The sequence below is a fragment of the Odocoileus virginianus genome, chromosome 4, assembly GCF_023699985.2.
Source record: "Odocoileus virginianus isolate 20LAN1187 ecotype Illinois chromosome 4, Ovbor_1.2, whole genome shotgun sequence".
Taxonomy (NCBI): domain Eukaryota; kingdom Metazoa; phylum Chordata; class Mammalia; order Artiodactyla; family Cervidae; genus Odocoileus; species Odocoileus virginianus.
The window spans coordinates 76,159,280-76,181,683 of NC_069677.1; the positions used below are offsets into that span (position 1 = coordinate 76,159,280).

General features: G+C 40.9%; 1 protein-coding gene across 3 annotated transcripts in view; it reads left to right on the plus strand.

Moving 5' to 3' along the window:
* Nucleotides 1-22,404, plus strand: part of CPNE4 (copine 4) — a 689,746-nt gene that overhangs the window by 515,683 nt on the left and 151,659 nt on the right. For all 3 annotated transcript variants that reach the window (XM_070466753.1, XM_070466751.1, XM_070466752.1), the window contains 2 exons: nucleotides 18,577-18,660; nucleotides 21,558-21,647. In XM_070466753.1, the coding sequence (XP_070322854.1) occupies nucleotides 18,577-18,660; nucleotides 21,558-21,647 (174 nt within the window). The remainder of the gene's footprint in view (nucleotides 1-18,576; nucleotides 18,661-21,557; nucleotides 21,648-22,404) is intronic.

The following is a 22,404-nucleotide window of genomic DNA, read 5'->3' on the forward strand; positions in this document are numbered from 1 at the left end:
CTCCATCATTCATTTACCAAACCTTTGTTGTGTGCTTGTCATGCATCTGTTGGTGGCAAATGGGCATCCCTGGAACCATTCTTATATCCAAAACCTGTAATTCACCATCCAAGTGACACATCAATTTAAACAACAAATGACAAAATGATACTAAAGCTATAAGAGGATGATACAAAATCAGAGTATCCCGAAAAGGGCAATCCATTCTGCCTTGGAATAATAGGAAAGACTTTGTTCTTAAGAAGAAATTATAGTTGGATTTTCTTGTTATCCTGAGTGGATTGTGTGACACTTTCACACACTGTCACCTTTTGACATTAGCTGAATGAGGTACTGGGAACTATAGAGTGCAATGGTGTCAATGGAGTGTAAGATCTTACCACTCACTTCCTGTGCTTATCAGGCTCTTTCTCTCTATCACCTTCAAGTTTCAGAATAATTCACCAGACTCCTTTGTAGTATCTTGCCTGGGGACATTATAAGCCCCTGGGTCAATGTGTAGCAGTTTTAAACTACTCACTTCATGGCTTCTCATGACTTCTTTCCACTTAGTCGTGCACCCCAACTGATTTATGTTACAGAGCAAGAGGACATGGGGTTTGTCAGTGGGCCCATCAGCTCTAAGGTGTATAAGCAGTTTCCCTTCATCCAAATGAGCACTTGCTCACTGAACTGAAAGATCCCCTTCCACACCTGCCATGGTTCTCGATGGCTGTGCCCACCTTGGACTGTGTAGATTGCTCATTACTGAGACCCCAATGCCCTGGAGCCACAGACCCCAGGTCCTCTATAATGAGGTGGGGTCTTTCCCAGACTCAGCCACCCAGAGAGGAGTGGGCCCTGTTCATAACAAAGTAGAAGCCATTGCTCCAATGTGGACTAGGAGGGGAATGGTCTCAGATGGATAGAGATTGTAGAGATGAGGAGCAAGATGATACCATGATGATCAGCTCACACAACCTCTTCAGGAAACAGAGGCTCAGCAAGGCCTGACGATTTGCACCAAGACACTGCTGTCTGGTTATTTATTGCTGTGTCACAAACTACCTCAAAACCCGGTGACTGAGTAACAGCTACTTTTTTATATGTCATCATTTTGAGGGTCGGAAATTCAGGCAGGGTTCAACTGGGCAATTCTTCTGTTACTTATGACATTGACAGAAGTCACTCAGTTAGGGACTTCCCTTGTTGAATTGTTCCCAATTGTTCCCAATTCACCTGCCAACGCAGGGGATGTGGGTTCAATCCCTTGTCTAAGAAGATTCCACATTCTGTGGGGCAACTAAGCCCATGCACCACAATTGTGGAGCCTGAACTCTAGAGCTGTGAACCACAGCTACAGAAACCCATGTACCCTAGAGCTTGTGCTCCACAACATGATAAGCTACTGCCTGAGAAGTCTGCCCACCATAACTAGAGAGTAGCCCCTGCTAGCTGCAACTAGAGGAAGCATGTGCCCAGCAACGAAGACCTAGCATAGTCAAAAATAAATAATAAAGTTAAAAAGAGGTCATTCAGTTATATTCAGCTGGTGGAAGAGCTTTACTTGCATGCTTGGCACATAGGATTGCTGGAAGCCTGGGCTCCACCAGGTTGGTCAGTCGGAGTGCCTTCATGGTGGTCTTAGGTTTATCACATTTTCTATATGGTGGCTACCTTGAGATATCATTCCATGAGAAGCCACTGAAAGCCATGTGGTCTTTCCTTTTTTTAATTTTTTATTTCGAGGATAACTGCTTTACAGTGTCGTGTTAGTTTCTGCTGTACACAGCAGGGGAAGGAGATGGTAGGACGGACTGAGAAAGTAGCACTGACATGAAAACACTGTGGTGTGCATGGCCTTTTCTGACCTAGCCTTGAAAGTCATGCGTTAGCCCTTCTGCTGCTTCTGTTGGTTACAAGTGAGTCATAAGGCTGCCCAGAGTCGAGGGGAGGAAAATGACTCCATGTCTTGGTCGGGGTGTGGCAAAATCATAATGCATAAAAAAGCATGTGGACGTTGTAGTGGAAAATGCAACCTGCCACAGTATTTTTGTGACAGAATCAGAATAAGAGAGGACAATTATTTCATGTCACAGCTAGTAAAATAGTTCGCAGCGGTTCTCAAGGAAGACCTCCTTCTAGCCTTAGCGCCAAATGAGGTTGTTGCCCTCTTCATGTTAACAGTTAAACTTATGTCTATTAATTGAGAAAACAGACCATGACTAAAAGCCACTGAGGTAAACAGATCTCTTAATTTAAAACATATTGCTAATTAGCATCATGAGAGCAACTAATTCCTACCTACATTTAAAAAATTGCAATATGAATATGTTATATCCAATTCAGAATAGTTATGGACATCTGGGCCCCCAGTCTCCTTGAAGTAATTCTCCAGTTATCCCCATACCTCTGGTAGAAAACTCTGGCCTAATGCAAATAGCCTTCTTTTACATATGAAAATGTCAAAGTTTAGGGATGTGAAATGACTTACCCAGGGCCACAGACGCTCACACCCACACTCACGATCAGTGACAGAGAAGAACCCAATCAGTTTGCCCAACTACCATCTAAATCTTTTTTGGGGGCAGAGAATTAATGAACACAGGTTAGATTGGTCTTGGGCTATGGAGAACTTGGTTATATTCCCATGTATTTCAGGGAAGAGGGGATCCAGGGAAGAGGAAGATGAGGGTATGTATGCTATTAGGCAGCAGTCCTCAAGGTGTGGTCCCAGGTCCCAAGACCTTTCAGAAGAATGTATGAGGTCAAAACCATTTTCATAGCAATGCTAGGACATTATTTTCTATTTTCATTCTCATTCTGTCACATATGTACAGTGATTTTCCAGAAAATACTTGATGCCTACTATCACAAGAGATTGAATGCAGCAGCAGATATGAGAATCCCACTGCCTTCTATTGATCCAGTCATTAAATTGATTTACAAAGATGTAACATAATGGCATTCTTCTGAAAATTTTATACATTTGGGAAATATAATTATATTCCATTAACATGCTATTTTATTATGATATAATTGGTTTATCTTTATTTTTAAAAATGATATAACAAATGAATATTTTTAAAATTTCTCAGCTTTAGCTTATAATATGGTAAAATATTGTTAGATATAATCCACATAAACAAAAGCTCCTTGGTGTCCTCAATAATTTAAGTGTATAAAATGGTCCTAAGACCAAAAAGTTTGAGTATATTTTGCAAACCTTGAAGACAAGTAAATGTCTCTTTTCTTTTGATAGAAGTAGTTTTAAAAAAAAAATCACAGATGAGAATCATTCATTTTTTCAGAGCTTGTAATGGCTTTACAATATTGTGTTGGTTTTATCCATACATCAACATGTATCAGCCATAGGTACACATATGTCCCCTCCTTCCTGACCCTTCCTCCCACCTTCCACCCCATCCCATCCCACTAGGTTGTCACAGAGCACCAGGTTTGAGCTCCATGGGTCATACAAAAAATTTCCACTGGCTATCTAATTTTATATATGGTAATGTATATGTTTCAATGCTACTCTCAATTAATCCTACCCTCCACATCCACATATCTGTTCTCTATGTCTGTGTCTCTATTGTTGCCCTGCAAATAGTTTCATCAGTAGCATCTTTCTAGATTCTGTGTGTGTGTGTGTGTGTGTGCTTAGTTGTGTCCAACTCTTTGCAACCCCATGGAATGTAGCTATATATGTGTTAATATGCAATATTTCTTTCTCTTTCTGACTTACTTCACTCTATATAACAGGCTCTAAGTTTATCCACCTTATTAGAATTGAATCAAATGTTTTCCTTGTTATGGCTGAGAACTACTCCATCGTATATATGTACCACAATTTTTTTATCCATTTATCTGTTGATAGACATCTACTTGCTTCCATGTCATATCTATTGTAAATAGTACTGTAGTGAATGTTAGAGTACATGTGTCTTTTTCAATTATGGTTTCCTCAGGGTATATGAACAGTAGTGGGATTGTTGGGTCATATGGTAGTTCTATTCCTAATTTTTTAAGGAATTGCCATACTGTTCTCCAAAGTGGCTGTATCATTTTACATTCTTACCAACAGTGCAAGAGGATTCCCTCTTCTCCACACCTTCTCCAACATTTATTCTTTGTAGATTTTTTAATGATGGCCTTTTTGACAGGTGTGAGGTGATACTTCATTGTAGTTTTGATTTGCATTTCTCTAATAATGAGTGATGAACAGCATCTTTTCATGTGTTTGTTGGTCATCTGTATCTCTTCTTTAGAGAAATGTCTGTTTAGATCTGCCACATTTTTTTTTTTTTTTTTTTGGATTGGGTTGTTTGTTTTTCTGGTATTCAGTTGCATGATCTGCTTGTATATTCTGGAGATTAATCATTTGTCAGTTGTTTCAACTTGCAATTATTTCCTCCCATTCTGAGGGTTGCCTTTTCACCTTGCTTATAGTTTCCTTCATTGTGCAAGAGCTTTGAACTTTAATTAGGTCCCATTTGTTTATTTTTGTTTTTATTTCCATTACAATGACCCAGTGAGGTGGGTCATTGCTGTGATTGAAGTATGTTGAAGAGTGTACTGCCTATGTTTTACACTAAGAGCTTTATGTTTCTGGCCTTACATTTAAATTTAAGTCTTTAACTTATTTTGAGTTTATTTTGTATAGGGTGTTAGGAAGTGTTCTAGTTTCATTCTTTTGCATGTAGCTGTCCAGTTTTCCCAGAACCACTTATGAAGAGGCTGTCTTTTCTCCATTGTATATTCTTGCATCCTTTGTCAAAGATAAGCTGCCCATAGGTGTGTGGGTTTATCTTTGAGCTTTCCATTTTGTTCCATTGGCCTATATTTCTGTTTCTGTGCCAGTATCATACTGTCTTGATGACTGTAACTTTGTAGGATAGTCTAAAGTTGTTAAGGTTGAGTCCTCCAGTTGTATTCTTATTTCTCAAGATTGCTTTGGCTATTTGGGGTCTTTTGTGTTTCCATACAAATTGTGAAATTTTTTGTTCTAGTTCTGTAAAAAAATATATATCATTGGTAGTTTGATAGGGATTGCATTGAATCTGTAGATTGCTTTGGGTAGTATAGTCATTATCACAATATCGATTCTTCCAATCCAAGAATATGGTATATCTCTCCATCTGTTTGTATCATCTTTGATTTCTTTTATCAGTGTCTTATAGTTTTTTGCATACAGGGCTTTTTTCTCTTTAAGTGGGTTTATTCCTAAGTATTTTATTCTCAATGATAATATTTCCTTAATGTGTATTTCTGAATTTTCATTGTTAGTGTAAAGGAATACAAGGGATTTCTGTGCATTAATTTTATATCCTGAAACTTTACTGTATTCACTGATTGACTCTAGTAATTTTCTGGCAGAATCTTTAGGGTTTTCTATGTAGGGAATCATGTCATCAGCAAACTGTGTGTGTTTTACTTCTTTTCCAGTTCTGACTCCTTTTATTTTTTCTCTGATTTCTATGGCTAGGAATGCCAAAACTATATTGAATGATAGTGGTGAGACTGGGCACCCCTGTCTTATTTCTGATCTTAGAGGAAATGCTTTCAGTTTTTCATTATTGAGAATAGTGTTTGCTCTGGGTTTGTTGTATATGGCCTTGATTATGTTAAGGTAGGTTCCTTCTATGCCCACTTTCTGGAGAGCTTTTATCATACATGGGCATTGAATTTTATCAAAAGATTTATCTGTATGTATTGAGAAGATCATATGACTTTTATCTTTCAGTTTGTTGATATGATATATCACACTGATTGATTTATGTATATTGAAGAATTCTTGCATCTCTGGATAAATCCCACTTAACCATGGTGTACAATCCTTTTATGCATTGTTGGATTCTGTTTGTTGGAATTTTGTTGAGGATTTTTGCATCTATGTTCATCAGTGATATTGGCATATATATATATATATTTGTGGTATATTTGTCTGGATTTGGTATCATGGTGATATTGGCCTCGTAGAATGAGTTTAAATATATTCTGCCACTCACTTCTGCACTGCAGATTTTCTGTTGAAAAATTCGTTATTAGCCTTATGGGGATTCCTTTGTATTTTATTTTTTGCTTTTCACTTGTAGCTTCTTATGTTATTTTTTGTTAGTTTTATTAATATTGTCTTGGTGTACTTCTCTTTGTTTTTTTTTTTTTTCATTTATTTTTTTTTTTTTAATTTTTATTAGTTGGAGGCTAATTACTCTACATCATTACAGTAGTTTTTGTTATACATTGAAATGAACCAGCCATGGATTTACATGTATTCCCCATCCCAGTCCCCCCTCCCACCTCCCTCTCCACCCGATCCCTCAGGGTCTTCCCGGTCCACCAGGCCTGAGCACTTGTCTCATGCACCCAACCTGGGCTGGTGATCTGTTAGACCCTAGATAATACACATGTTTCAATGCTGTTCTCTTGAAGCATCCCACCCTCGCCTTCTCCCAGAGTCCACAAGTCTGTTCTATACATCTGAGTCTCTTTTTCTGTTTTGCATATAGGGTTCTCGTTACCATCTTTCTAAAGTCCATATATATGAGTTAGTATACTGTAATGGTCTTTATCTTTCTGGCTTACTTCACTCTGTATAATGGGCTCCAGTTTCATCCATCTCATTAGAACTGATTCAAATGAATTCTTTTTAATGGCTGAGTAATATTCCATGGTGTATATGTACCACAGCTTCCTCATCCATTCGTCTGCTGATGGGCATCTGGGTTGCTTCCATGTCCTGGCTATTATAAACAGTGCTGCGATGAACATTGGGGTGCACGTGTCTCTTTCAGATCTGGTTTCCTTGGTGTGTATGCCCAGAAGTGGGATTGCTGGGTCATATGGCAGTTCTATCTCCAGCTTTTTAAGAAATCTCCACACTGTTTTCCATAGTGGCTGTACTAATTTTCATTCCCACCAACAGTGTACTTCTCTTTGGATTTATCCCTTATGGGACTCCCCGGGCTTCCTGGATCTGGGTGGCTATTTCCTTTTCCATGTTAAGGAAGTTTTCAACAATAATCTCCTCAAATATTTTCTCATACCCTTTCTTTTTCTCTTCTTCTGGGACCCCTATAATTTGAGTGTTGGTACATTTAATATTGTCCCAGAGGTCTCTAAGACTGTCCTCAATTCTTTTCATTCTTTTTTCTTTACCCTGCTCCTTGGCAGCTATTTCTATCATTCTACCTTCCAGCTCACTTATCCGTTCTGCCTCAGTTACTCTGCTATCAATAGAGCATTTTTAATTTCAATGAATGTGTTCTTCATCACTGTTTATTATTTATTTCTTCTAGGTCTTTGTTAAATGTTTTAAATGTCTCTTGCATTTTCTCCATTTTATTTTCAATATTTTGAAAGCTTCTTTACTATCATTACTCTAAATTCTTTTTCAGGTAGGTTGCCTATTTCCTCTTCATTTATTTGGTCTTGTGGTTTTTTCCCTTACTCGTTCATCTGTAACATTTTTTTTTTTTTGTCATTTCATTTTCCTTTTTGATAAGTGGAACTGTGTTCCTGTCTCACTAGTTGTTTGGCCTGAAGTTTCCAGAAGTGGAGTTTGCAAGCAATTGGGTAGATCTGCGTCTTAGTGTTGAGATGTAGACCTCTGAGATCCCTCACTCTGATGAATATTCTCTGGGACCTGACATTCTCTATTGTTTCAGCACTTCAGACTCAGTGCTCCCACCTCAGGGGCTCAGGCCTGATCTCTGGCCAATGAACTGGGATCCCACAAGCCATGAGCTGTGGGGAAAAAAAATTTACAAAAACGGTGGGGGTGGGGCAGAAAATAACAAAAGGTAGCAATCCCCAAAGGTAAAAATGTATTTCATTAGCAAAGAGAGAGAAAAAAAAGGGGGGGGAATATATATATATATAAGAGGGGACAGAATAATAACAAAGACTAAAAAATACTAAAATAAGTTTAGAAAACTAGCAGAAATAGTAGAAAAAATAAGTATATATATGAAACAACTACTGGAGAGTAAAACCAAGCTCCAGTGGTAAATAGTAAAGATAATAAAAACCAAAAGGCAGAACAAACCTTGGCTCTAAAGGGCGGGGCCTAGGTGGGGAATGGCTTAAGGGGTGGCAGTTTTTAGGTGGAGGTGGGAGTCACGTGAGGGTGAGGTCCTGACTCAGGACCCAAGCCTCCAGAAAAGGCCCTGGATGGGGGTGGAGGGAGGCCCAGGCTCCACGCAACTGAGGTGGCCTCTGCATTGCCTTTGGCTTTGGGGTGTAGAAGATAAGGTCCAGGTCCCAGGAGGCTCCCAGGGCTGAGTGGGTGGCAGAACACCAGATGGGTTCCCCTTTCCTCCACACCTGCGGGGACCCCCTTCCCTGCTGGCCCTATTCTGTCTTCCCTCCCTCCTGCACCCGCAGGCCCTATGTGGGCAGTGTGTGCCCTTGACGGTGGCCCTGAAGGACAGAGGGGGCCCCAGAGAGTGGAGATGGATCCCCAGAGGGCAGAGGGCTCAGCCTGGAAAGCAGAGGGGAGGTCAGAGGGAGAGGGGCCCTGGAGGATGGAGCGGGTGCCCCCTGGAAGGAGGAGGGAACCAGAGGGCTTAAGGGGGTCCCAGATGGTGGAGAGCCAGGTCCAGAGGGCAGTCAGGGCCCTTGGAGGGGTGTGAGACCCACAGAGGACAGGAACCCTGGAGGGAGGAAGAACATGGAGAGCAGAGAAGGGCTCTGGAGGGTGGAGGGGGGTATCCTGTATGGCTGAGGGCTCAGCCTGGAGGGATGAGGGTGCCTGAGAGAGGGGGGAGGGCCTTCAAGGGTAGAGGGGAACCCCAGGGGTTTCCCAGAGGGAGGGAGCAAACTGGAAGGTGGAGAGTAGAGGGAGGCCTGGAGAAGTCCTTGGAAGGTGACCTGGGCCCTGGAGGGCAGAGGTGGTTCCAAAGGGCAGAGAGAGGTCAGCCTGGGGGCCTTAGGAAGCTTCCCAGGGCCCTTGGGCAGGGGACCGCCAGGCACTTCCCTATTCCTGGAACCCCACAGGAGCCTCCCACTCCTCACGTGCAGATGACCCACAGGTGTTGGGGGTAAGCAGTAGGGGTGGGGAATCCCTGAAGAGCAAGGTACCCCAGAGAACAAAGGGAAGATGGCTCAGTGGGAGAGTAGAGAGGGCCACGGAGGGCAGAGGAGCCCCCAGAAGGCAGATACCCTGACCCCTGGCCCCAGAAGACTCCCTGGGGTCAAGTGCAATGGGAACCCCAGGAGGGCTCCCCACTGGATCCTCCAGCCCTCTCAGGGGTCCCTTCTCCTCCAGTCGAGCAGGCACGCTGCTCTGGACGCCCAAAGGCACCCAAACCATTCCCAGCTTGTCGCCCAAACCTCTTCCCATCCCCCAGCAGCCCTGCACTCCTTCCGTTGGAATGAAAGGGAAACCCCACGGGCTTCCTCCAACCCTTGAGGATCCCTCCCCCTCCTGGCCGAGCAGGCATGCTGCTCTTGGCACCCAAGGGCTCCCAAACTGCTCCCAATGTGCCCAAATGGCTCCTGCACCAAACTGCTTCCCCTCCCCCAGCAGTGCCTCTGTCCTGGGGGGAGTGAAGGAGAAGTGCGTCCCTCCCTCTCCCAGCCAAGCAGGCGCACTGCTCCAGGCACCCAAAGGCACTAAGCAGCTCCTGGCACCCAAATGATCCCCGAGCCCCAACTGCTCCCCCTTCCCCAGCAGCCCCTCTGTCTCTGGTCCTCTCACCTGGACCTTCCCTCATTCCCCACTGCCTGGTACCTGGTGCCCTCTGGGACTCTTCCCGGCAGGCTGTCTGCCAGAGATCCCTCACTAGTGTCTGATAAGTCCTTTCCAATGCTGTCCAGACCAGCAGCTATCTACTCAAGACAGAAATCCAGTAGGCTTCATGAGATTCACACATAAAATAGGTGAGGTTTGCAGGAAATAATGATTTTAGTATAATGTTAATGTAATTCACTTAATGGAGAGATGGACTTTTTAACTCCTAAAACTCCTCATTACATTAGCAGTTAGTTGGTGATTAATCTAACAAGTAGCGATATGAATTTAATTACTTTGGAGCATTCAAGCTGACAAAGTGTTCTTTTTCCTCTCTTTCCTGAGAAAGTATTCTTGTTGGTATGTAAGAACTGATTCTTGCACTGGTGCTCTTCACATCTGTAATCATGATCATTATATGTTGTATTTTTTTAATGTTGCTGTGATGCTAGTTTGATGGCGTGCTATATAAGCAGCTAAATGTCTCAAAAGTAGAGGTTGGCAAACTTTTCCTATAGAGGACCAGATGGTGAATAGTTTAGACTTTGCAGATTGTATGGTCTCTGTCCCAGCAACACATCTTTGCTTTCGCAGCATGAAAACAGCCATGTGCTGTGCTGTGCCTCATTGCTCAGTCATGACAGTACATGACTGGATGAGCATGACAATGTTCCAATAAAACTTTATTTACAAAACAAGCAGTGGGCTGAATTGGGGCCATATGCCATAGTTTGCTGACCCCTGTTCTATAGCAATAGTAACTGTCATGCTGTGCTGTGATTTTACTATGTTCAAATATGCCTGCCTGAACACTAATCCACCTACATTAGTGATACAGACTTTCATTCATGAGCGTCTACAGTATACCAGGTGTCAGACATCAGCCTGCATCACTCCCAAAACATAACCATATTCTTAACAATGGGTCTTATTATTTCCAGTCTACAGATGAAGCACAGTGAGGCCAAACAATTTTCCCAAAGTCACAAGGTGAAGAAGTCACAGTGTCTGAATATGACCCCAAATTCAGTCTTTTCCAGTTCCAATATTCTATTTTCATGATCACCATCATGGCTGTGCACTGCTTCCTTTTCTTTCAAACCTCGACTGACATCTCCCTTAACTAAATTTCTTTCATATTGGACTAAAAGAGGAAGGGCATATAGCCTCCAAGTTATTTCACTATGAACATTTCACTATAGCAAAACTTTGGTAAAATGCCTCTATCATTAATTTTCATTGTACTGAACTGTCCTAAAGGCCTTCTTAATACTGATGGTCAAAGCAAAGAAAGCTGAAAATTCCAGATTGTGGTCAAGTAACTATACAATTAGATTCAGGTTTGTTGTTTTTAACTATGAATCTCTGAGTGTACATTTGAGATGCTTTTGAGCTGCGTATAAGTAGTTTTATTTCCAGAAATCAGATGGAAGTACTGCTAAATTCTTAATAATAATTATCCCTGATATTTGTATAGTGCTTTTCTAAGTGTCCTCATGTATTCTATCTTTTATTGGTAATAATAAATAGCAGTAATGCTTTCTGAGTGCTGATCATGTGCCAGGCACTGGACTCAAAACTTTATGTGCATCACTTCCTCTAATCCTTCTGCATTGCTATGAGGAAAGGTTGATATCCTCTCCAATTAATGGATAAGAAAACTGAGATGTGAAAAAATTAAATATCCTGTCCTAGATCATCCCAATTGTATATGGTGGAATCAGGATTTGAAAGATAGTGCACTACACGTTAGATTTTTAGTTGCTTGAAGGTGAAGATTGTATCTGATCTTTCTTTTCTTGATTTATAGTACCTCCTTCTGACAATTCCATGCCAATACTAAATAGTATCTTAAAATAATATGAAATTAAGTTTTAAAAAATTACAATATACTTCCATTAGGAAAAATAAGATACTAAAGTGTATATAGAGTACAGTTACAAGTATTTTTTAATAAGAAAAACAAGATTCTAGAAAAAATTATCAAACTGTTATTGATAGTTGTGGTATTATGGGTGAGATTATGGACTTTTTTTCTTCTATTTTTTTCATATTTCTATTTTTTTTTTCTTTTCATTTATTTTTACTAGTTGGAGGCTAATTACTTTACAATATTGTAGTGGGTTTTGCCATACATTGACATGAATCAGCCATGGATTTACATGTGTTCCCCATCCCAATCCCCCCTCCTGCCTCCTTCCCCATCCCATCCCTCTGGGTCTTCCCAGTGCACCAGCCCTGAGCACTTGTCTCATGCATCCAACCTGGGCTGGTGATCTGTTTCACCCTTGATAGTATACTTGTTTCAATGCTGTTTTCTCTGAACATCCCACCCTTGCCTTCTCCCACTGAGTCCCAAAGTCTGTTCTGTACATCTGTGTCTCTTTTTCTGTTTTGCGTATAAGGTTGTCGTTACCACATTTTTTAATTCCATATATATGAGTTAGTATACTGTATTGGTCTTTATCTTTCTGGCTTACTTCACTCTGTATAATGGGCTCCAGCTTCATCCATCTCATTAGAACTGATTCAAATGAATTCTTTTTAATGGCTGAGTAATATCCCACTGTGTATATGTTTCTATTTTTATATATATTTTCTATTTTTTAAAATAATGATAGCAAAAAGTTTAAAATGATCAATAAAAGGAAAAAGAAAAATAACTGATAAGAGTTCCTCCAATATATTAGGGACCAACAGTCTATCCCCCCTGGAGAAGGGCCCCAAGGGCATGCAGAACATGCTAGTGTGTCCATACTAGGAAGTGGGGATTGGGCGCCAGTTCTTTAATATAAGGGATGAAACACAAATAGACTTGAGGGGTGAATGTCTTGAGCAGATTCATGTTTGTGTGTCCCTGCACAGTGAGGCCAAAAAATCAAAACATTGGAGTTTGGAGCAGAGAAAGATTTCTTTCAGGGCCAAAAAAGGAAAGATGGGTGGCTTATGCTCTAAAGTTTGACAAAACTCTTTTTTTTTTTTTTTTCTTTTTTTTTTTGGCTACACCGCTTAGCTTGTAGAATCTTAGTCCCCTGACCAGGAATTGAACTTGTACCACTGACAGTGAAAACCCAGAGCCCTAACCACTGCACACACTGCACCACCAGGGAATTTCCTCAGCAAAGCATTTTTAAAATGCCAGGTGAAGGAAGAGGGTCCCAGGGTATGCAATCAGCTCATGCACAATTCTCTGATTGGTTGCTGGTGGTGAGATAGCAGGAAGGTGTCACAGAGGCTAACATGATCAATCCTTGGGTTCCAGGAGGCCTGGGTGCTACGTGCTGAAGGTCATTATGTGGTTCACGTCTTCTGTTGGGTGGGAGGTTTTCACATCTGTGGAACAACTCAGGACATGTGCATCCAATACTGTTATCTGGGTACTTCAGAGAGAAGCTAAAGCACAGGATGTGGTGGAAGGGCTTATCTCAGAAAGGCCCCATAGGATCCTGCTCAGTTACACAAAGAAGTACCCATCAGATAGAAATGTGTCTGGGAGGAGGCAGGAGCTGTTTCTGTGGAAAGACACAGTTTGCAGGGCAGACTTACTGATGAATGCAAGTGTCAATCAGGCACCTTTAAAAATAGAGAGGAAGGGTATTTTCCAGACTCTGTGCATTTGGTCCTGGTCGGGTGGGAAGGCAGATATCCCCACCTCCCTCCTCTTTCTAAGTATCCTACAAAGTTTTCACTATACAGCCAATCACATTACTTTCCTGCTCAAAATCCTCCAGTGGCTCCCCACTGCCTCTCAGGTGAATGCAAACACTTGGGATGCACCTGTAAGGTCCTCCACTTCATGGAGCTGCTCCACCAGTATTGCCTCCAACTCTTCCCCTGCACAACCTTAGGCTGCAGCATTATTTAGCTATTTGGTGTGTCTTTTCTCTTTTACACCTTCAGTCAGTCTATTCCCTCCCTAGAAACATCCTCCTCACAACTGTGTACTTAATATTCATAACCTAAAAGTTGAGAGTTGTGTTTTATTTGGTGAAAATTTTTAGGACTTCAAGCCCTGGAGAGGAGCCAGGTATATAGAAGTTTTCTACAAAGTCCAGGTAGTCTTAACATCAAAAGATTATTGTTAATTAAAGAAAACAAATATCCCAAGTTAAGGAACTAAATACTTTTCTATGTATGGGAAGATGTAGGAGTCTGGGCTCACTGAAATAATCTCTTTGATATGCACCTCAGCTATCTGGGACCAGTATCCTGTGTTTTTCATCCTGAGTTTCTGCAGGGTTGACTGCAGAGAGTGGCTGCAGTCTGATGGCTACGAGATGGCTGGTATTCTTACCTTCCTGAGTCCCCTCAGGGTTCACCAGCTCACCATCCCTGGTGGCTGCAATTGCTGATGACTGTGACATCCTTTGTTTTCCTTTTCTCAAAACCATATTTTATAATCAAAATCCATCAACTTGCCCTCTTCTCTGCTGTTCATTCATTCATTCATTCATACTTAACCCTTGGTGATGTTTATGTGTATACTTAGCACCAAACTAGATAACATGTTGGAGGGCTGAGAAAAGTTTTTACCCTTCCTTGAATCTTAATATCAAGCACAAGTTTCCATGATCAGTATATTCCCTGAGAGTATTTTTTTTTTTGACCTAAAGACTAAGATGGCTGTAGGCTTTATTCTACTTTGCTGCCACCTGGATTTCTGGGGCAGGGAATAATCTGGTGAAATACATAGTAAGAATGTGATGACTAAAGCTGCGTCTCAGATAACCTCCTGTTATATACACAGTGTTCATGTCACTCATTCATTCACCTATGTATTTATTCATATATCCAGTAAATACGTCTGCCACTAAAAACTAGATGCTAAGGAAAATGTAGAAATATAAAGGAAAATAAGACATAATTCCTCTTCTCTGAAGAGTTTATAATCTATTGGGGTAAAAAGCAAACTTAAGCGTATGCTACTTCCAGTATTAAAATGCCTGTTTGTTTTATGTTATTCTGCCACTGAAAACAACTATAAACACTGAACAAGATACAAGGGATGTCTCTTTGGGAGTCTTCAAAGTCAGTCAAGATTTAGGAGTGGAGAAGCTGGGAAGAAGAGAAATCCATTGAGATGATTCAGATAGTCTATGCAGATTTTCCACTCAAGGCAATTCCATAAGGCTGAGTCATAAAACCTAGGAATGGAGAACCTGGGAAGCCTAGCAGAAAACAGTTACTGAGAAATAAGAAACTGAGCCGTGGTTTTGATAGTCTCATGGGGTTGGGGAAGCAAAGCTGGAACTCAGGGTTACAGGGACAGCTTGGGTTATTTGTAGAGGCTTCAGAGGAGGGAAGCAGCCCAACAGTTGGAGTGACTTACTCTCTCAGGGCATTCACTAATTAGCAAATAGCAACTTAGAGAGAAACTGAACCAAGAACTGTAGAGCCAAGAGATCATGGCCTAGAGCCTGTTGTACAGAATGAAGTACGTCAGAAAGGGAAAAACAAATATCATGTTTTTTAAAAAATAGAAAAACAAATAACACATATACATGAAATCTAGAAAAATGGTACAGATGAACCTATTTGCAGGGAAGGAATAGAAACATAGACATAGAGAACAGACAGACTTGTAGACACAGTGTGGGGAAGGATAGGGTAGGATGAATTGAGAGTGTAGCATTGACATATACAATACCATGTGTAAAACAGCTAGTGGGAAACTGCTTTATAACACAGGGAGCCCAGACTGGTGCTTTGTGACGGCCTAGAGGGGTAGGAGGAAGGCTCAAATGGGAGGGGAATATATAGGTGTGTGTGTATATATATATATATATATATATATATACACATATATATACTTATATACATATACATATACTCATGTACATATACATATATATACTTATGGCTGATTCACATTGTTGTATGGCAGAAATCAGCACAACACTGTAAAGCAATTATCCTCCAATTTAAGAATTTTTTTAAGTAAAAGAGAAAAAAAGAAATAACAGAAATAAACAGTCTTTCAGAGAGTCTCACAAACAAAAATGAGTATTTATGGCTTTTCAAGGAGAAACATCCCTCATAAATAGTGTTTTTGAATGACAGTCTTAAAGGACTATACCTAAGGAATAAAGAAATCAGAACTACATCAGACTTCTAAAGACTTTCGAAAAAACCAACCTCTAAAGAACTCAGTCCTAATTGGAATCAGGTGACTGCCCCCATTCTAACTGCTTATTAGAGCTAAACTCTCATCTAAAACCTTTATAAGTGTTTTATATGGTATCTAGTATTACACGATGTCTACCTAACAGAAGCAGAAGATATTAAGAAGAGGTGGCAAGAATACACAGAAGAACTATGCAAAAAAGATCTTCATGACCCAGATAACCATGATGCTGTGATCACTCACCTAGAGCCAGACATCCTGGAATGCAAAGTCAAGTGGGCCTTAAGAAACATCACTACGAACAAAGCTACTGGAGGTGATAGAATTCCAGTCGAGCTACTTCAAATCCCAAAAGATGATACTGTGAAACTGCTGCACTCAGTATGTCAGCAAATTTGGAAAACTCAGCAGTGGCCGGACTGGAAAAGGTCAGTTTTCTTTCCAATCCCAAAGAAAGGAAATGCCAAAGAATGCTCAAACTACCACACAGTTGCACTCATCTCACACGCTAGTAAAGTAATGCTCAAAATTCTCCAAGCCAGGCTTCAGCAATACATGAACCATGAACTTCCAGATGTTCAAGCTGGTTTTAGAAAAGGCAGAAGAACCAGAAATCAAATTGCCAACATCCACTGGATCATCAAAAAAGTGAGAGAGTTCCAGAAAAACATCTACTTCTGCTTTATTGACTATGACAAAGCCTTTGACTGTGTGGATCACAACAAACTGTGGAAAATTCTGAAAGAGATGGGAATACCAGGCCACCTGACCTGCGTCTTGAGAAATCTGTATGCAGGTCAGGAAGCAACAGTTACAACTGGACATGGAACAACAGACTGGCTCCAAACTGGGAAAGGAGTACGTCAAGGCTGTATGTTGTCACCCTGCTTATTTAACTTATATCCAGAGTACATCATGAGAAACACTGGGCTGGATGAAACACAAGCTGGAATGAAGATTTCTGGGAGAAATATCAATAATCTCAGATATGCAGATGACACCACCCTTATGGCAGAAAGCAAAGAACTAAAGAGCCTCTTGATGAAAGTGAAAGAGGAGAGTAAAAAAGCTGGCTTAAAACTCAGCATTAAAAAAACTAAGATCATGGCATCTGGTCCCATCACTTCATGCAAATAGATGGGGAAACAATGGAAAAGTGAGAGACTTTATTTTTGGGGGCTCCAAAATCACTGCAGATGGTGACTGCAGTCATGAAATTAAAACATACTTGCTCCTTGGAAGAAAAGCTGACCAACCTAGACAGCATATTAAAAAGCAGAGACATTACTTTGCCAACAAAGGTCCATATAGTCAAAGCTATGGTTTTTCCAATAGTCATGTATGGATGTGAGAGTTGGACTGTAAAGAAAGTTGAGTGCTAAAAAAAAAAAAAAAAAAAAAGAAAGTTGAGTGCTGAAGAACTGATGCTTTTGAACTGTGGTTTTGGAGAAGACTCTTGAGAGTCCCTTGGACTGCAAGGAGATCGAACTAGTCAATCCTAAAGGAAATCAGCCCTGAATATTCATTGGAAGGACTGGTCTTGAAGCTGAATCTCCAATCCTTTGGCCACCTGATGAAAAGAACTGATTCCTTGGAAGAGACCCTGATGCTGGGAAAGATTGAAGGCAGGAGAAGGGGGCGAAAGAGGATGAGATGGTTGGATGGCATCACTGACTCGATGGACATAAATTTGAGTAATCTCTGGGAGTTGGTGATGGAAAGAGAAGCCTGGTGTGCTGCAGTCCATGGGATCAGAAAGAATCAGACATGACTGAGTGGCTGAACTGAACTGTCTAGTATTTAATAAAAATTAACAAGCATAACAAGAAGCAGAAGAGAAACAGATAATAACAGACCCACAGTGTCTGTAGTCATTGCCAACTTAAAAAACAGCCAAAACCTTAAAGTTGAGAGTTATGTTTTATTTTGTGGGAATTTTAAGGATTTCAAGCCTGGGAGACAGCATCTCACATGACCCTGAGAGATGGAGGGCCTCTCCATCTGTTTCACGGAGGCAGGCAGGCTGGGATGTCAGGTTATAAAGAAGTTTGCCACAAGGGGCAGGTAGTCTGAACAAAGAAGATTATTGTTAATTAAGGAAAATTATTTCCTTATAATTTATTAAGGAAATATTTTTTTAGATCTTTTGAGTTAAGAAATTTAGTGCTTTTCTATGTATAGGAAGATGCAAGAGTCTGTAGTTAATGCAATCATTCCTTTAATATGCATCTCAGCTATTGGGGCCAGCATCCTGCAACTTGATTTTTCACATCCTTAGTTCCTCATTCACCATAGGGAGTGGGGGCAGCTTGTGGCAGCAGCTTAATGGCTGCCAGATTGGAGGCATTGCTCTTCCTCGGTGCCCTCCGGGCCTAGAAATTAAATTTGGAGGTTCAGAATAGCTAATGACTGTGACATCCTTGTTTACTATGGCAAGAAACACTCTGTTTCACACATCAGACACAGGCTTTACAATAACTAGGATGAACCTGTTTAAGACAGCAGATACACTGCTTCTTAGATAACTGGCATTTGAACTGATCTTTGAAGACTGCTTGGGACTTCAATCAACCAAGTCCTTTCTTCTCAAAGAACTTGTGGGGTTCAGATACAGCTCCTTCTAGCCGAAGGCAAAAGCAAGGAAGTGTCAAATTCAGGGGTATTTTATCCAGGGATGTTTCGAGTGTGTTTGTGCAAGGGGATGAGAGAAAAACTCATTTTTGCTTATCTGTTTTAGGATTTCTTCAGTAAATCTGACCCATTTCTGGAAATTTTTCGAATGAATGATGATGCAACTCAGCAGCTTGTGCACCGAACTGAGGTGAGAAGTGCCATCTTCAGTTTTGCCATCTCATTTCCTTAAGATGATACACTGACCTTACCTTTCTTAATGTCTGTAGCTCTCCCCCAAGACCTGCGGTCTTCCCAGTCCTCTCTTTCTTCTGAATGTGGGTGTTATAAGAGGAGAATATGGGACCCTTTCTCACCCATATTCTCCACTCCTGACCTTTAATACAGAAAGCCAGCAACTTATTAATAATAAAAATATGAATCCTAGTTAACATTTCAGGAGCGTGACTAGGTGCCAAGCAATCTACCAAGTGATTTTACACACATCATTTTATTTACTTCTCACAACTATGCCCTGACATGTTTATTATTACCCCATATTACCGATGAAGAAGCTGAACTTTGAGGAGGTTAATTCACCTTCCAGTTCTCACAGTGAGCAAGAGGTAGAGCTAAGGTTTGAATTATGTGTGTTTGACCCTGAGCTTTGCTGTAATTTGAGAAGCCAGTCAGCCTCCCCGGGGAAGTCCACACACAGTACTGATGTCAGGTCTGCACATGAATAGCTGCCCTGTATCAGCAGGCACTTGATCTGACTGCATCTCCCTCTCATATTCCCACCTTCTCGCCATGTGTCTGTGAACCTCATCCTTCAGTATCCCACCCACCACTGCCCGTGACCACACACCCACTTAACAACCAACCCTAGACTCCACTTTGTATTGTATTTTATGTATAAGCTAGTTCAAGAGAGAGACTTGTTGGGGTGAGAAGCGCCTTGGTAAGGAGAGATGGCTTGGAGCCGAGAGAACTGTTGTGCTTGCAGGGAAGTGTACAGGAGGAAGGGACTGTCATGTCTCCTACAGGGTTATAGCTGTGTTCCCACACCTCACACTGGAAATCCAGTTCCTTTTTCCCAAAGTGGTAGAGTTGCACGTAGCATTAGGGGGACATTTCATGTCATATTTAAGATAAGCAAAAACTGAATAATCTTGGACAGGCTAGTCTGTGAATGTCATTTGGTATATGGTTAGCATTTAGTAAAAGAATGAAAGCATGAATGGAGTTGATTATAGATAGCATGCCCAGTCCCTGTAATAGTACAGTGTGACTCTTTGGACAGTCACAAACTATTCCCTAGGGAATAGTTTCAAATGCAACTTGGATGGTTACCCTGAGTGGCACCTCATCAACACCACCTAGTAGAACTTTTTCCCCACATAAAGCTTCCTTTGATGGAACAAAGTTCTTTCAGAAGAAGTAACTAAATGTTGGAGAGAATCAGAAGTGGTAGCCATTCATGCCTTTGCCCAGCCAGTGCACGGGGACTTGAATGTACGGGGAGAAGGAAGAGGGGTGGCATCATATTAGACTTCTTCTCTCCTGACAGCGGCCCTCCTCTCAGTTTTAACGCTGGTAAATTCCCCTGTTCCCAGAGTCTCTAACACTTCCCCATACTCCATTGTGAAGGGCCCCTGGAGTCTCACAGAAAAGTGATTGTAAATTTTCCAGTGAATCAATCAGCATAACATTGCTTTTTCCTCTTTCTTGCTCAATACATAGAAAATAACCAGGCAATACTATTCTCCCTGGGTAAGCACATGTGTACACACACACATACGGATTTTAATTTCAGAGGAAATTTCTAGTAGAAATTTTGATTTGTGATTGAGTTTTGCATAATTGTTGCAATGAAACATCTTCACTCTTAATATTTCTATAAAGGTGAGAGATTTAACCAAAATAATTTTATCTAACATTTCTTCTCACTATCACTTTGATCATTCAAGGAATGAGAACAAAAAGCAAAGTCACACAGGAACATTATTTTTCTACTCTTTAATGCACTATAGGAAATTTAATAATGAGCCTGCAGTATACTCAATAATTCATTATATTAAGGAATTCAGAAGAGGGAATCACTTATAAAATAATTATGTTGGATAGAGAATTAATTTTTTTTATAATACTAAGATTTCTGCTAACTAAAAACTGCTTATGAAGAGAAATCAATATGACTGAATTCCATTTAACTTCATTTGTATGTCCCCTGGAACAGTGGTTCTCAAATATCATGCATCAGGATCACCTAATGACCCACCTAGGGAGTTTCTGTCAGTATATCTGGTTGAAATCTAGGAATTTGTATTTAACAAGTTCCTGAAGTTCCAAGAATCACACTTTGGGACCAGCCCCCAGAGCATACAGTACAATCCTAGATACAGAGCAAATACTCACACATTCTAAACCAAAATGAATTATTTGAATCATTTGATGGCAGAATAAGACTTGACTCAAATGGACCCTCAGGCAGGATTTAACCAAGTTCATGATCAGTAAACTGCTTTTAAAAGGATTACACTCCATTATAGTCTTAGTTTGTGATCCTGAAATTCTGAAGATCTACCTTCATGCCTTCCAAGCATACTCCTAGGATTTTTCTTCTGACTTGCAATCTGATCTAACCAAGGTCACGGGTCACCAAAGATCACTCAACTTCAGCAATAGAATTTATCACCTATAAGCTTTATGTATGCTGACCTCAGTAGAAGGGAATTTATGCCATAGCACTGAGCTACATAACAGTAGATCCTTTACCAGAGGCAGAGGCAGCCCATCTCCTTAATCCTACCCTCTTTTGATATAGAAGGGGTCATCTCCAACACCCACATACTGTACAATATTATTGTTATTATTCATAAAACAGCATCCAGGCTAGTGATCACAGGAGTTCTGCCCATAATGTTCACTTAGTGAGCACCTTTCAAAGCTTTACTACTTCAAGTTTTCATTAAGACACCTGTTGCAGACAATTGTCCGTTTCATAAGCTTCTCAAGCTTTCAATGCTTCTCAAGTAGTTTTTATGTTGAAAATGAAAATGTCAAGCATTTCCTCTCCTACCCACCACTCCTTTCTTTTTTCCTCAGGTTGTGATGAATAACTTAAGCCCAGCCTGGAAATCATTCAAAGTATCTGTAAACTCTCTATGCAGTGGAGATCCCGACCGCCGGCTGAAGGTCAGAAATGTGTCTATGTCTAAGAAATGCAGTTTTACATATTTAATCCTCCTGTTTCTCCTCAAGTGAATGTTGGCAGACTCAAAATTTTCTGTAGCTTTTACCTAGATCTCTTAGCATCTTGATGGAAAAAAAAACAAAGTGTTTCCTTCTGCTAGAGCCTTTGTGGCTCCTGAGATAATAAGAGATAAATCCCAGTTGTGTTAGGTTGAGAGGCAAATCCCATGGCTCCTCAGAGAGAAATGTGGCAATAAGCTCAAGGACTAACTAGGAGTTATTATAAACACAAATGCTGTTGTTGTCAGTTATCTACTGCTGCATAAAATACTACTCCAAAATTTAATATTTAAAACTATAGCAATTTATTTAAGCTTATGACTCTGTGCATTGGCAAGCTGAGTTCATCTAAGAGGCTCTTCTGGAGAAAGGCAATGGCAACCCACTCCACTATTTCTTGCCTAGAAACTCTCATGGACAGAGGAGTCTGGTGGGCTATAGTCTATGGGGTCACAAAGAGCTGGACATGACTGAGCACATGTACACCACGCCACAAGAGGATCTTCTCTTGGTCTCGGGTGGACTTCCTCATGTATATGCAGTCAGCTGTACCAAGCAGAATGCCTCTCTTCCTGGGGTTTGTCTGGCTCTCCTCTGGAATGATCAAGGTGGTGGGGACATTTGTTTCTCATCATTCAGCAGGTTGGCTTGGACTGATACACTAAGCAACTTTAAGGTCCAAAGGATCCAGGACAGAAGA